Source organism: Melanotaenia boesemani, chromosome 20, assembly GCF_017639745.1.
Source record: "Melanotaenia boesemani isolate fMelBoe1 chromosome 20, fMelBoe1.pri, whole genome shotgun sequence".
Lineage (NCBI taxonomy): Eukaryota > Metazoa > Chordata > Actinopteri > Atheriniformes > Melanotaeniidae > Melanotaenia > Melanotaenia boesemani.
The window spans coordinates 5,762,222-5,775,910 of NC_055701.1; the positions used below are offsets into that span (position 1 = coordinate 5,762,222).

Below are 13,689 nucleotides of genomic sequence, written 5' to 3' on the forward strand. Positions count from 1 at the left end.
ACACACCTCAGACCAAATTATAATCTTATAGAATAATCTTACAAACTTAAGATAATCGCACGTTTGCTGTTCTTGATCGGGAAGGGGCTAAACTGGGACAAAAACAGCCAGATAATCTTTATGTTTGTGCCCAGCTTAAAAGTTGCAGAATAGTAGCTCTCGAGGATTGGGCACCCCTGGTCTATAAATTGTCATAAGTAGTGTAATGCCATAAATGGTTGATGCATTTTAATCATAATGCATTTCAATTCCTGTCGTGTCACCTCAATGCTGCCTCAAAACTTTATTTACAGCACTTTTCAAATTAGTTTAGTTAGGTAGTGTTTTACAGACCAATGTAAAACTTAAAAGAAAGAGTAAGAAAATTAAAAAATTACAATATAAAATATATCAATTATTTTTGTTTGAACTGAGTATGTTGAAGCAGAGGAGTAAATAAAACTTGCAGAGCATTGACTAGTGATGTATCTTCAGATAAAAGTGATCAGAAACTTTACTGTAAACAGCTGAGCACCTTGTAAAAATCAAAGAAAATTGTGGAATACATGTTTAGGAGCACTTTATTTCTTGCAAAAGTTTGGTTTTGTTTGTGCAAGTTTCATAGAGTTAGTATGCCCTGATTTCCACAGATGCTCAAAAGACAATACAGTTTGTCAGTAATTACAATGAAAAGAATTTTCTTTGTACTCAGGTGTATTTAAAAAAGAAGCTTAAAACAAAATGCAGATTTGTTTTTGTTGTTTTTTAGAGAACTTTTAGCTGTCAGTATATTGTTGTGTTTCTGTGTTTTAGATTAAACTTTTTAATTGTCACTACAGAACATGAACTTTAGATTTAAATACTGTAAAGATACAGCAATTAAATTCTCACCAGTTATTTCCAATTACACAATACAGAAGAATTGTTTTTGTTGCTAAGTCTGTTGCTAGCTAATTACTGCAAATTAGCCACAGTTTTACCATGTGGTGTTCAATCTGTCAGTAAAAATATATGTGCCTCTCTGAGGCTGTCTTCAAATAGAAAGTGGAGGCATCTTCCAGCTCTCCACCTGGTTTTGCAATCATCACTCCGCTTTGCATTTTTCTGATTATGTTTTGCGTGTTTTTTTTTAGGCCATCTGAAATTGTCACACTGACATAAATCTCTGTTGGACTCACATGAATGCAAATTTTTTATATACTGTTCGTTTATTTGTTTAGGTTTGCTTTCATCCTGCATAATTTGCTTGTGGCAGATGATTCATTCTTCAGTGGCAGAATAATTTGCTTTCCACAGAAAAATAAGACGGCTGTATTCAGGTGTGATTCATCTGAACTTACAATGGTTAATGCTTGCCTCAAGTCAAATCCCAAGTTTTAGTCTGTGAAATCACATAAAATCCTGACAATTACTGTACTCTAAGCCACTCTTCTAGAGCTGATATTATTCACAAATCACAATCAAAAGACTGTCTACAAGGCATATGTCTCACGGGAATAAGGTATGTAGTGCTCCTAGAGCACAGTGAACTGTGTGGGGGGATAGACTTTAAGTTGAATTAAATAAAAAATGAAAATTTCCTGCTTTAAATTTTGCCTCCAAATTAACCGAAAGCAGCTCACCTTATTCATTCAGTCAGCCCAGGTGCATTGCAGTTTACCAGATTTGACCCCCTAACCAAAGGCATTCAAAAGAACTCTTTACCTACTGGTTTGGAGAAGTGCCAATCATTCAGCTGAGCCACATCAGGTCAGTCTAATCTGCTCTTCTCTTGACATGCTTGTTGTGTATTGTGCCACTTCACAGTCAAAATCAATGTGGCTCAAGTCCTGATCCTGATCTGGGAGAAGTCATGACATCCCCCAAACCCTCCTCCTAAGTCCTTAACCCCTGCTTACCTCTATGTGCACCTATTGGTTTGCAGTATCATTTTCAATCGGCCTTCCAACCATAAATAAAAACTTCTTTGATCTAAAAAAGCCAGAATGATTAGAAACCTTAAGCTATGTCTCTAAGGGAGTGACAAAAAATCCCATTACGATGTAAAGCAGCTTCCATTTCTGCATCCCCTTCTTTCAGTTTTACAGCAGATGCATTCAACAGGATACTTGGAGTTTGGGTAAGATGCAAAGCCTTTTCCACTCATCTCACTTAGCCTGGAGGACCTGACTTAAATTGCTTTGTCATTGTATGTTCTTGGTATTATTTGCATCCCAAAGAGTGTTTTCATGTACCATTACTAGGTTATTTCTATTTGACAGAGGGTAATTTGAATGATGGGACACAATTTGGGTTTTACAGTTCCTAAATTGTTTGCAGTATCATGTTTTTTTTTTATTATTATAACCGGATCATAAAAAAAACACATATATTCACAGTATTTTATTATTTTTGGCAGTATCCAACGGCCAAAAATTAGTTTCTGTCAGCTTTCATGGCTGATAAGTTCTGTCAACCTATATTAACATTTAGCCAGGTCTCACAGGGAGTTGTGAAACAGGCCCTGAATTGAAATTATTGTATTTGAGGCGATGGACACACATTCATTAGAAGTTAGAGGTTGGTTTCATGCCTGCAGCCATATTTGTGTCTTCTTTATAACAGGCAGGGCTTAGCATATTGTAAAGCAGAAAAAAGTATCATTTTGAAGAATTAGTAATGCAGATCATGTCATGTTTGTAAAGTGCAGAGTTGAAAATCAGGGGGTTAGTTTAATGCCCCTTTAAGCTGATGGAGGGGTTAGTCACAGAACCAAAAACAGAATGTTGTCTCCAAAGAAATGAGTCTAATACTTCTATTTTTCCTAAGCCTATGGTACCTTACATTTTCTTATACATTCACTGAGATCTGTTTTCATTGCTTTTAGTTTTTACAGGTGGATTTTCCTTCTTTATAAAGATGGACAGACATGCAGTTCACCCCACACCTAACAATGCTTATCCTTCTGAGCTGATGCTGCACAGTAGTTGAATGCTTATTGGCTGAAAGTTAGCTGGAGTTGAGAGGGTCTGTTAAAAACTAGTTTCAAAAAAGAAGATGGTAAGGTAACTTTATTGATATCTGAAGGTGGATTTGATTTGCAGTAAAAAGGAGAGACTATCTTTTGTACAAAAAACAAAACCCCAAAACAATAAATGGCAAAAGTAAAAAGCACAGGACAACAAGTGAACTAGAAAGCAGATCTGTGAAGTTTTATATTCTGCGTTTTCCACAGCAGAGCACAGCTGAAGTGTCAGCCCAACCAAGCAGCCCACAACTGTTCCATGTATTTCTGGCATAAAAATGCTAAAGCATGCAACTTTAGATACCAGTCTGTTGGCATCTCTAACAAGATCAGTCCAAAGAGAATCCGCTTTACAACTCACCCAAAAGGACCTGTTATCCAGATGATCGTCTAACTGTGCCTGCAGTATACCTCGAAACAAAACCTCAGTTAATTTATATCTAATTCCAAATTGTTTTGAGAAAAAAAAAAAGCTTGCAGGGTCTCATCTGTTTTCAACAAACAGTCTCACACCTGAATGTATAATAGTTATGTTGGTCCACAGAGCAAAATGTAGCAGTTTCACTGTAAAGACTAAAAATTATAAACCTACTGCACGTTCTGAAAGACATAATTATTAGATATCTGCATATATTTTAAGCATTTGTAACATTCATGCCTGTTGTAACATGAGAAATATCAAGCATTGTCAAAATGCTAAAATTGCTTCAACTTCAAAGCTACAAAAACTCACAGCCTGTGTTTCCCTTTGCAAACTGTAACATACATAGGAAGGTATGAACAGAAGCTTAAAGTTAACTCTTTAAACAGCAACTACAAGGTATTTAGAAAATACTCACACTTTACACTAAGGTACACAAAGTATGGCTTAGTAACTGGAAACAACTGGGCATGAAATGAGGAGCTAAATGATGACAAACCTGAACAAATTGAGTCACACACAATCCTGGTTTATTAGGAAACTAATGCTTAGTTATTTGGGAAAAAATCAAGGACCCAATGAGAACTAATTGATACAAGTACTTATTGATGAACTTGAAAGCCAAGTTTATTAAGAAACCAATGATTAGAGGGTGGTCAGTTAACATAAAGTGTCAGTATGTAAAAATTGGATAGTTTATTGATTACAGTACCTCCATAGTAACTCCTATATGAGGACTATATTTTAATATTGAGAAGTTACTTGAGAACAAATTAGAAGATAGTATACTAAATATTAAATATTAGATCATTGTAGGTATGAAGTGTCACCAATTATGTTTTTGTATTCTTCATGCTGGTGTTGTTACTTGTGTTATTCTCAGTTTATCTTCCTATAGGTGCTCCCAATTATAGTCTGCTTTGTTTGTTTACAGAGACCATAAGGTGTTTTCTGTTAAGTTTTTTTTACAGGTGTAGCAGGCTGTTTCGGTTGGACAGTCGTTGCTTTCTAACTGTTGTCTCCTTTCTCCTCTCTTCCCTCTCCTTCTCTGTTTCCCACACACTTACATTTCCTTGGGCCTGCACTGCAGCCTTATGGTTGTGGTGTGGACCCCGGTGGTGATGATCTGGGTGCCGACCTATGTGGTCGTATTCCCAAGATATGGCTTCCTTTGTATGCTTTATCGGTATGAGTATGTAAGAGATTATGAATGATTAGTGTGTGTTTTTAATTTAATTATTTTATATACTACTGCTCAAAAATTCAGGGTCACCCAAAAAAGTCATGTTTTTTCCATGAAAACTCACATTTTATTAAACAAATGGTTTGCAAAATCAATAGAAAATATAGTCAAAACATTGACAAGGTTAGAAATAATGATTTGTACTTGAAATAATTTTATCCTTCAAACTTTGCTTTCATCAGAGAATCCTCCATTTGCAGCAATTACAGCCTTGCTGACCTTTGGTATTCTAGCTGTCAATTTGTCGAGGTAATCTGAGGAAATTTCACCCCATGCTTCCTGAAGGACCTCCCACAAGTCAGATTGGCTTGATGGACACTTCTTCCGCACCGTGCGGTCAAGCTGTTCCCACAGCAGCTCAATAGGGTTGAGATCTGGTGACTGTGCTGGCCACTCCATTATAGACAGAATACCCGCTGACTGCTTCTTCCCTAAATAGTTCTTGTATAGTTTAGAGCTCTGCTTTGGGTCATTGTCTTGTTGTAGGACAAAATTGGCTCCAATCAAGCGCTGTCAACAGGGTATGGCATGGCATTTCAAAATGGAGTGATAGCCATCCTTATTCAGTATCCCTTTTACCCTGTACAAATCTCCCACTTCACCAGCACCGAAGCATCCCCAGACCATCACGTTTCCTCCACCATGCTTGACAGATGGCGTGAAGCACTTCTCCAGCATCTTTTCATTTGTTCTGCATCTCACAAATGTTCTTCTTTGTGATCCAAACACCTCAAATTAGATTCATCTGTTCATAAGACCTTTTTCCAGTCTTCCTCTGTCCAGTGTTTGTGTTCCTTTGCCCATCTTAATCATTTCCTTTTGTTGGCTAGTCTCAGGTATGGCTTTTTCTTTGCTACTCTGCCTAGAAGGCCAGCATCCTGGAGTCGCCTCTTCACTGTTGACGTTGATACTGGTGTTTTGCGGGTACCATTTAATGAAGCTGCCAGTTGAGGACGTGTGAGGCATCTGTTTCTCAAACTAGAGACACTGATGTACTTGTCCTCTTGCTTAGTTGTCCACCGGGGCCTCCCACTTCTCCTCCTATTGTGGTTAGAACCAGTTTTGTTCTTTGAAGGGAGTAGTACACACCATGGTAGAAGAGCTTGAGTTTCTTGGCTATTTCTCTCATGGAATAGCCTTCATTTCTCAGAACAAGAATAGAGTGATGAGTTTCAGTAGAAAGTTCTTTTCTTCTGGCCATTTTGAGACTATAATTGAACACACAAATGCTGAAATTCCAGATACTGAACTAGCCAAAGGAAGAGCAATTTTTTTTTTTTTGCCTCTTTAATCAGTACAACAGTTTTCAGCTGCGCCAGCATGATTGCAGAAGGCTTTTCAAATGATCAATTAGCCTTTTAACATGATAAACTTGGATTAGCTAACAGAATATGCCACTGGAACACAGGAGTGATGGTTGCTGAAAATGGGTCTCTGTACACCTATGTAGATATTCCAATAAAAAAAAAACACCTGTTTTCAGCAATAACAGTCATTTACCACATTAACAATGTCTAGATTGTATTTCTGGTCTAATTGAAAAAAAAGCAGCTTTTTATTAAAAAGTCACAACATTTCTAAGTGACCCCAAACTTTTGAGCGGTAGTGTATACTTGCATAAGAAGGCTTATTTTTATGTTGATTTTTAAATTATTTAATTTTAGATTTATTAGCTATTATGTGAAGTACTTTGTGCTGCCCTTTGGTATGAAAAGTTCTAAATAAAAATTGGATTTAATTTAAATATGACTAAATACAGGTTCAGGTTAAGGTTTGTTGGCTAAATGCATCCTTATACAAAACAGTTGTTACAGGTATGAAATTAATTCTACTTCTTTGTGTGACACAAAATCCTCTGGACATGTGGACAACCATTGTCCTTTTTTTTTTTTTTTTTTTTGTAGTGAAACTGGCCGGTTCTTATACCCAAAGATTTTATATAAAGAGCTGGTGTTCTATTTGAGACCATCTCACTGTACAAGACAAACATTAAAACCAGACTTTTGTTTGTCCTGACAGAAGAGACTCGTGTGGCTGATACAAACCAGAAAGCATAAGACAAATAAGCCTTAATGTAGTTAGGACGTAACCACCCTACATCCTCTCTAACAAGCCCACACACAAACATACAAAATAAAATGAAAAGACCTACATTAGCCAGAGCAGAGCACTGAGGGAGCATAAATGAATAGCATTATGAAATGAGAATTGTCAATTGGCAGCCATGATTAGTTGGTCTGAGCTGTTTTATTTTGTTTTACTAAACAAAACATTCCCATTATGGAAGAGGCTTTCACCAAACAGCAGTCTGAACAAAGGTCAGGTGACTTTAAATAACCAACAGCCTGTTATAAGACACAAAGGAGCTTTAATGAGAATTATTAGCATTAGGATTAGTCATGTATATCTTATTCCCGCATGAAGAGTCTTTATGATTCAGTATAATGTTTTCATTTTTAGGACTGCTGTGCATTGTGTGGTATACTAATAATTAAGTTTGTTTGCATCCACTGTTCAGTTGAGCACCAGCACATCCACAGCATGAGAACACATTAATATAACTGAATATAACAGCCTGTCCCTTTGACATTTTTCAATTTAAATTTGCATTATAGCTTGTTGAATGTATTGGGCAAGCTCCTGTGTTTATGTTATCCACCCTCGTGGTATAGATTTTACTTATTCTCAGTGTAGTTTTACATGTATTGAATACTTTTATGTATCTTTTATAAGAAAACTGCATCTACTGCAATAATCTTATGAACAAAAAGCCAAACAATTCTGCACTGCATTCTTATCATGCTGAGGACTCATTCAGCAGAAAAGCCACTTCTGAATTTGCCCCTTAGCTGAGCCAGAGCATACTGCATATTATTTACTCAGTTGGCCAATTATTTCAAGGTTATCGAGGAGACAGTGGCAGCCTCTAATGTAGAGTTTCATTTCCCTCCAATCATAGGGAATGGCAGGGAGCAGGTCCCATGCTGCAAAGCTGCTCTAGTACTGTTTAGCTGGTGCGTCACTTTACATATGGTCAGCGTCTCCCCTACACCTTGAGCAGCATCTGGATGAAGAAAAAGGAAAGAGATGGAGCAAATAACAGCTCGGCAAGGAGGGGCCGGGAAGAGGTGAGAGCAGAGAAAAGAGGCAGGGATGCAAAGCCTGTTGAGTTTTAGTTCAGACGTTGGGGAAATCAGAAAAGCTCAGAGGCTGTTTGTGTTGTGGGAGTCTCGTCTGTGCGAAAATGTGCATTTATATTTGCTGCACTAACAAAGCACAGAATGAGCTCCACAGTAAACACACCCAGGTTTCTATTTCCCAGAGATTTTGCCATAATTGAAATGTTGAGTTATGCTAAACTCGCTGAGCATGGCATCAGCATAGACCATGGCTCGTTAAAACCTTCATAAAAGAGTGAAAGTGTTCCAGTTTTATTCTCTTAATGATTTTGTGTCACTTGTACGAGCTCATTTAGAAATGAGGGAATAAAAGAAAATTTCTATGCCAATATACAAAGCCTCCTTCTTCCTTCACAGATGCATTTAATCAGATGAATTCCATTTTTATTTATCACATACTTAGTTGCAGAATGACTACAAAGCTGCATCTGATTTAAGAAAAAGATAAAACTTATGGCAGCACACTTAGTCTACATTAGGTTTGGAAAATAACTAAGCCATGTTGTCAAATGTCAATGGTCTCAAGCTGGAACCAAATCCAGGTTGTGTTCCCCGACCAACCCTCGGACCTTCCAATTTGGACTTGTTTGCTGTTAGATTTTGTGGTTGTAAATGAATGTTTGCAAATAATTTCAGCGTTTTAATTTGTAAATCAATCTTTGTCACACTGTAAAAAAATCTGCCTGAGAAATTCAACTTGGTGAATGTGCAGAAAAGAACGTGTATGACAGAAAAACAATAGAATGCAATCACGAATGCAAAGCAGAAAAAAAATCTAAGACTTTAAAGTCTCACTGGAGGAGTGGAGTAAACTGAGACTGGAGTGAGATCTTTTTTTTTTTTAACTGACAAGTTCTAGAGGAAAAAGGTATTATAGAAGAAGATCCACTTTAAATTAACATAAAAAATAATTAATTTATGTATAGAGTGTCAGTATTTAATAAAAAAAACTGTCCCTATTATGAATAAACGTATGAAAATAAATTCCCATTTGTTGTACACAAAAAGAACTGAAGTTAATGAAGAAAGGTGGGTTTTTTGTTGTTTTTTTGTATTTCTAAATATAATTCATATTATAATTGTTTTGTTTTTTTAAGTGGGGCCTGAGGGTTAAATGTAAACTTTATTTTCCACAGTATCATAAATTAAATCTCACCAGTCATGTCATTGTTTTGCTGTAACTTCAGAATAATGGGGGTTAGAAGTTTGAAACACATGGTGACAGTTAACTTTTACATAAAAAAGTTGGGCGTAATTATCAAAAAATATATGGTTGAGGTTAAAAAAGATGCAGATTTGAAGCCTCACACACTTTAGTACCACACACATGTGGTATATATTCTGTATATATTCTGATTATAGTATATTCTGGTTTCACCTGGAAGATATCCCAAAGCATCCTGCAGATATATCTTCATCATACAATTTCTGTCAATGAATTTTGACACTACTTCATTTCTAAAATGTGGAGCAATCTAATTATTGCATGTTCTCTTGAGAGTGGGCTGCATATGTTTTATCAGATCATAGTGTTTACAGATATACATTAAGATTTGTCATTTTCACAATCCACAATGAAAAGTCTACAACCTTTTAATCTCATGTCTGGCTTGTTTTCCAAAAGACTGAATGTGACAGCTGTGCTTGTATGTTGACTCAGTTGTGTTAACAGAAAGATTTTAAACATATATTTTATTAAATAAATGAAAAGATATGCTAGTAGAGCCTGAAAGGAAGCAATGTGACATTACAGTAACATCAAACTGTCAGCGTGCAGTTTGTTCTGTATCATATATGACTGTTGTACCCTGGTTTTTTTCAAGCTGGGCAACATTAGCAGGATGCAACAGTCTGATAATATCTGCAGAAAGTTAATATGACAGATCATGGATTTAATGCACTTTGCGGTGATATTTTTTTTCTGCTGGTGATGACTTGTGCATGCACCTACACAGAATGTAACTATGTATTTGTGGTTGCTGTAATATACTAATTACTGTTGCCAGATGCTTGGTGGTAGGGGTGTGCATGCCAGAGTATGGCACTCATAAATTCACCTTCTCATCAGGGAAAGAGCTATTTACAGGAACGTTGCCTGTGTTGCCTGTCATGACTTTTCAAACAAAGGGACGGGCAAGATACAAGGGGAGGGGAGAAAAGGGAAGACGGAGACTGAGAGGGATTGTTGATGAGCTCAGAGCCAGAGAGAAATCAGGAAAATTTGCTTAATAAAATTAGGGACAGTTGAACTGCACAAAGCCAGCCGGTGGTTGAGGAAGGGCAGCATTCAGCGCAGGACTGCAGCTTGCTCACACAAGAAATATCACCCAAGTGTATCATTGTTTCTCTGCCACACTCCTCCCACAGTTGTGGCTTTAAATTCTATATAAATAGGCTCTACACAGCTTGACGCCGGATTATCTCTAAACCTCGATTAGACCTGCAGAGTCTAGGTGGGCTCAAAGGGTGGGCCATGAATCAGCAGGCAAAGGAAGAAAGGGACCCTCCCAAAATGGAGGGGGATGAGGAAGCCCCCATGTCCGCATCTGCTGAAGCCCTGGATAGTCCATCCTCTGAGGCTCTAGGAGCTCCGACTGAACAGCCCCAGACCACCCTGACCCCTAACCCACAGAGATGGTGCAGTTATCTCTGTCAGCCGTGGTGTCTGCTCATTGCACTGACCCTCCTCCTGCTTTCTCTCCTCGGTAGTTGGGCAGTGGTCCACCTCACCCTGGGAACTCACGGAGGATCGCCTTTTCGGATCTCAGCCAGCTACGATCAGCGGATCCCACAGGATGATACTGCCACCATCGAGCCCCACTTCACCACCAACTGCACCATGGGTAAGTAATAATTTAACACGTACTTTTGTGTGTATGTGTGAGAGATAAAGCTTTAGTCCTGGTGTGGCAATTATGTAGGAATCAGAAAATAACTTTTTATAACTGACAAAAATGTTTATTTCCTTTTATGCGATAAAACAGCTTAACAAACTATAAATAGTCACTATTTTCTCTCATCTTTATCATTTTAAACTCAACACTGTGGGGGCAGGCAAAGCATAATGCAGCTGTTTTTTTTTGTTGTTTTTTTTTTTTTTTTTTTAACTTTGAGTTGCAAGATTAACTATGAATGAATTAAAAATAATGAAAAATGATTTAACCAGATGGTAACACTTGGGATCCCCCTCATGCTGTCAGTTGTCTTCTTGTTTCTTGTGTATGTGTGGACTAAATGTGTCTCACATGTCTGTCGTTCCCAAATCTGCTCAAACATGTCTGGAAACTGCACAGCTACATTCTGTGATTTTTAACTTCATTACACCATGTTGTGGAATGAAATGCGTAGACTGGTCAAGACTCAGATAATATCCTCCTCTGTCAACCTCTAAATCTCCCAAAATTGAATTAATATAACTGATTCAATTTCCTCTGAACTAGACGGAGGCGCACAGCGAACCCTCACTTAAACATGTAATGTGTGCATTACTGAGGAAATGTAGATACAAACCTTGTTTCCTCCAACAGATAAGTACTTGACAGGAGCAAAATGTGACACCAACCAGGTGCTGATTCAGTAAAAAGCTGGTGTTGTATGCATTTATAAAATATTCATATGCGTGTAAGCAACATTTTTTTTCAAGTTAAAAAGAAAGAAAAGGAATGTTTTTTTGTTTTGTTTTTTTTTCTTCTTAATAAGTGACCGTGGTTTTAAAATACTTCAAACAAGAAAAATAGTTTAGCTGATAGTGATATGCTCTGCAGAGCTCAAATAAAAAATAATAAAGAAGCAAAAGACAAGCAAAAGAAATGCTTCACCGATAGCTTCCTATCATGGACTAAATTAAATTTTGAAGTTGGCAGCAGAACTCAAAAGACACCAATAATACAATAATATTAAGTTGTTTACACAACCTTCTCCTTACAACCTGACGTAGTTTTTAACTAGATGTATTAGAGTAAAGTATTTGATTGCATTTTAGCGTCATGCTACTGATTCCCATCGACTTTCTTCATGCATTTGACACAACACATTTGAGCTTAAACCTTCTGACAACATGCCTATTAAAGGTTGTTTATAGTCTTTGTTTGATATTCTAGTAAAGTCAAACTTGAAGGAAAATTCTGCACAACAGTTGACAAGCTGACTTTTCTGTAAAGCTTTGATGAATTTATTTATTTATTATATCGAAAAGCATCCACTGTTGGTCCCGCTGCTGCCTGAGTGACAGCAAAATGCCAGCGTGTTTCACCCATTAGCTGCAGAGGGAAGGCGTGTGGCGTTGTTAGAGCTGCCGTGGTACTCAGGTTAAGCCCTCCCAGCGACAAAAAGGCATCCAAATGGTAGAAAAATGGAAAATCTGCTGTGCAATCTACTGTACCAGCAGACTCAGAAGTCTGGATTTTCTTTTTATGAACTTCTATGAGAAAATAGTTCCAAGTCTATTGCTGCAAATCATAAACACAATGCAGGCCCAGAATGGTGGATTATCAGTGAATACTTTGTGTCCACTACGTTAGATCAGTCCTGGAATAGCCATTAGTTTAGTTAAGTCACAAGTTTGATCATAATACCATGTTATATTTATTCAGTGGATAATGATTCAATGTTTTCTAATATAATCACAAATTCTGCTGATTTGATTGAATTAAGTAGCCCGTCATTGATATGAGACAGCGTTACATGCTAACTGAACACAATAATTTACATCAATATCAAATATCACAAATGGGCATCCAAATATCGCAATCAAATTTTTTTTGAGCTCAATCAGACATTCAAATAAAAAACAATCTGTTATTTTAAAAAGAAAAACATTCTGTGCCACCTTCTGTACATTAAGCTTTAAAACTTTCACATAATGTAAACAAAAATAAAAAAAAAGAGATAGAAATATCTAGAACAACATGGATATTTGTTGTTCACACTGGTGAACATCACAAATCATAATTTTCATGATCACACTGCAGCATTTCTACAGGATTATCTCACCAAATGCCTACAGGGTGATCACATTTATTTGTCCAAACTGTTTACATTTTATGTAAACAGGATGTAAAAGTCATAAAACCAGCAGATGTGACAGCTGTACAAAGGTTTTTGAAAACCAAACACTAGGTGAAAACTAAAAGTTTAATGTGAAGCTTTAAAATTAAATGATCATAGTGAACTAAAAATAGCCTGATTAAGGTTCTAAAACCATCATAGCTTGCTATAAAACATATAAAAAGGCTCTCGAGTTCGATTCCATCTCTAACAACACAAAATATGTTGGACATATAAACCAGACATAATTTGCTTTATGAATTTTTCCACAGCAGAAATCAGGTAAATTTTATTTGAAAAGCTTATTTCCAGTCAGATGTTTATTTCTGTGGTCCACTGGTTTCTGACTCATTCATGTCATGACCCAGCATCCTCTAATTTAATTAGTGATCTTTACTTGTTATACACCCAACTCTACAACTTGCAAGACAGCCATGTTCAATGTTTGGCCACTATTGGGAGCAGACATTTAAAACCTGCAGGGCTGCAGCCCTCATAGGACCGAACTGAGTAGCCCTGGTCTAAAAGATGCAACATTGACATAGGTGCATTCCCTCCACATCATAGGTTCTGCAGTTTATTGCAGTTGAGAGTTGAGGGTTACATTTGTGAAAGGTTATAAATCCAACACAATTTAACACATATACTCATGGTCAAACATAAGACCAACGTCGCGTCAGCAACTATCCATAAAGCCATGCAGGTAAAGAGAGAGCATGCAAACAACACAGAAAGGCCATAAACGACCTGCAGGGTCAAACATGGTTTGGAGTGTTTGGCAGCATCTCATCACAGCATGACGGCTCTGGGTTTATGT

At 37.1% G+C, this 13,689-nt stretch overlaps 1 protein-coding gene across 3 annotated transcripts in view; it reads left to right on the plus strand.

Moving 5' to 3' along the window:
- Positions 1-13,689, plus strand: part of alk (ALK receptor tyrosine kinase) — a 478,089-nt gene that overhangs the window by 368,934 nt on the left and 95,466 nt on the right. For all 3 annotated transcript variants that reach the window (XM_041971293.1, XM_041971294.1, XM_041971295.1), the window contains one exon: positions 10,536-10,669. In XM_041971293.1, the coding sequence (XP_041827227.1) occupies positions 10,536-10,669 (134 nt within the window). The remainder of the gene's footprint in view (positions 1-10,535; positions 10,670-13,689) is intronic.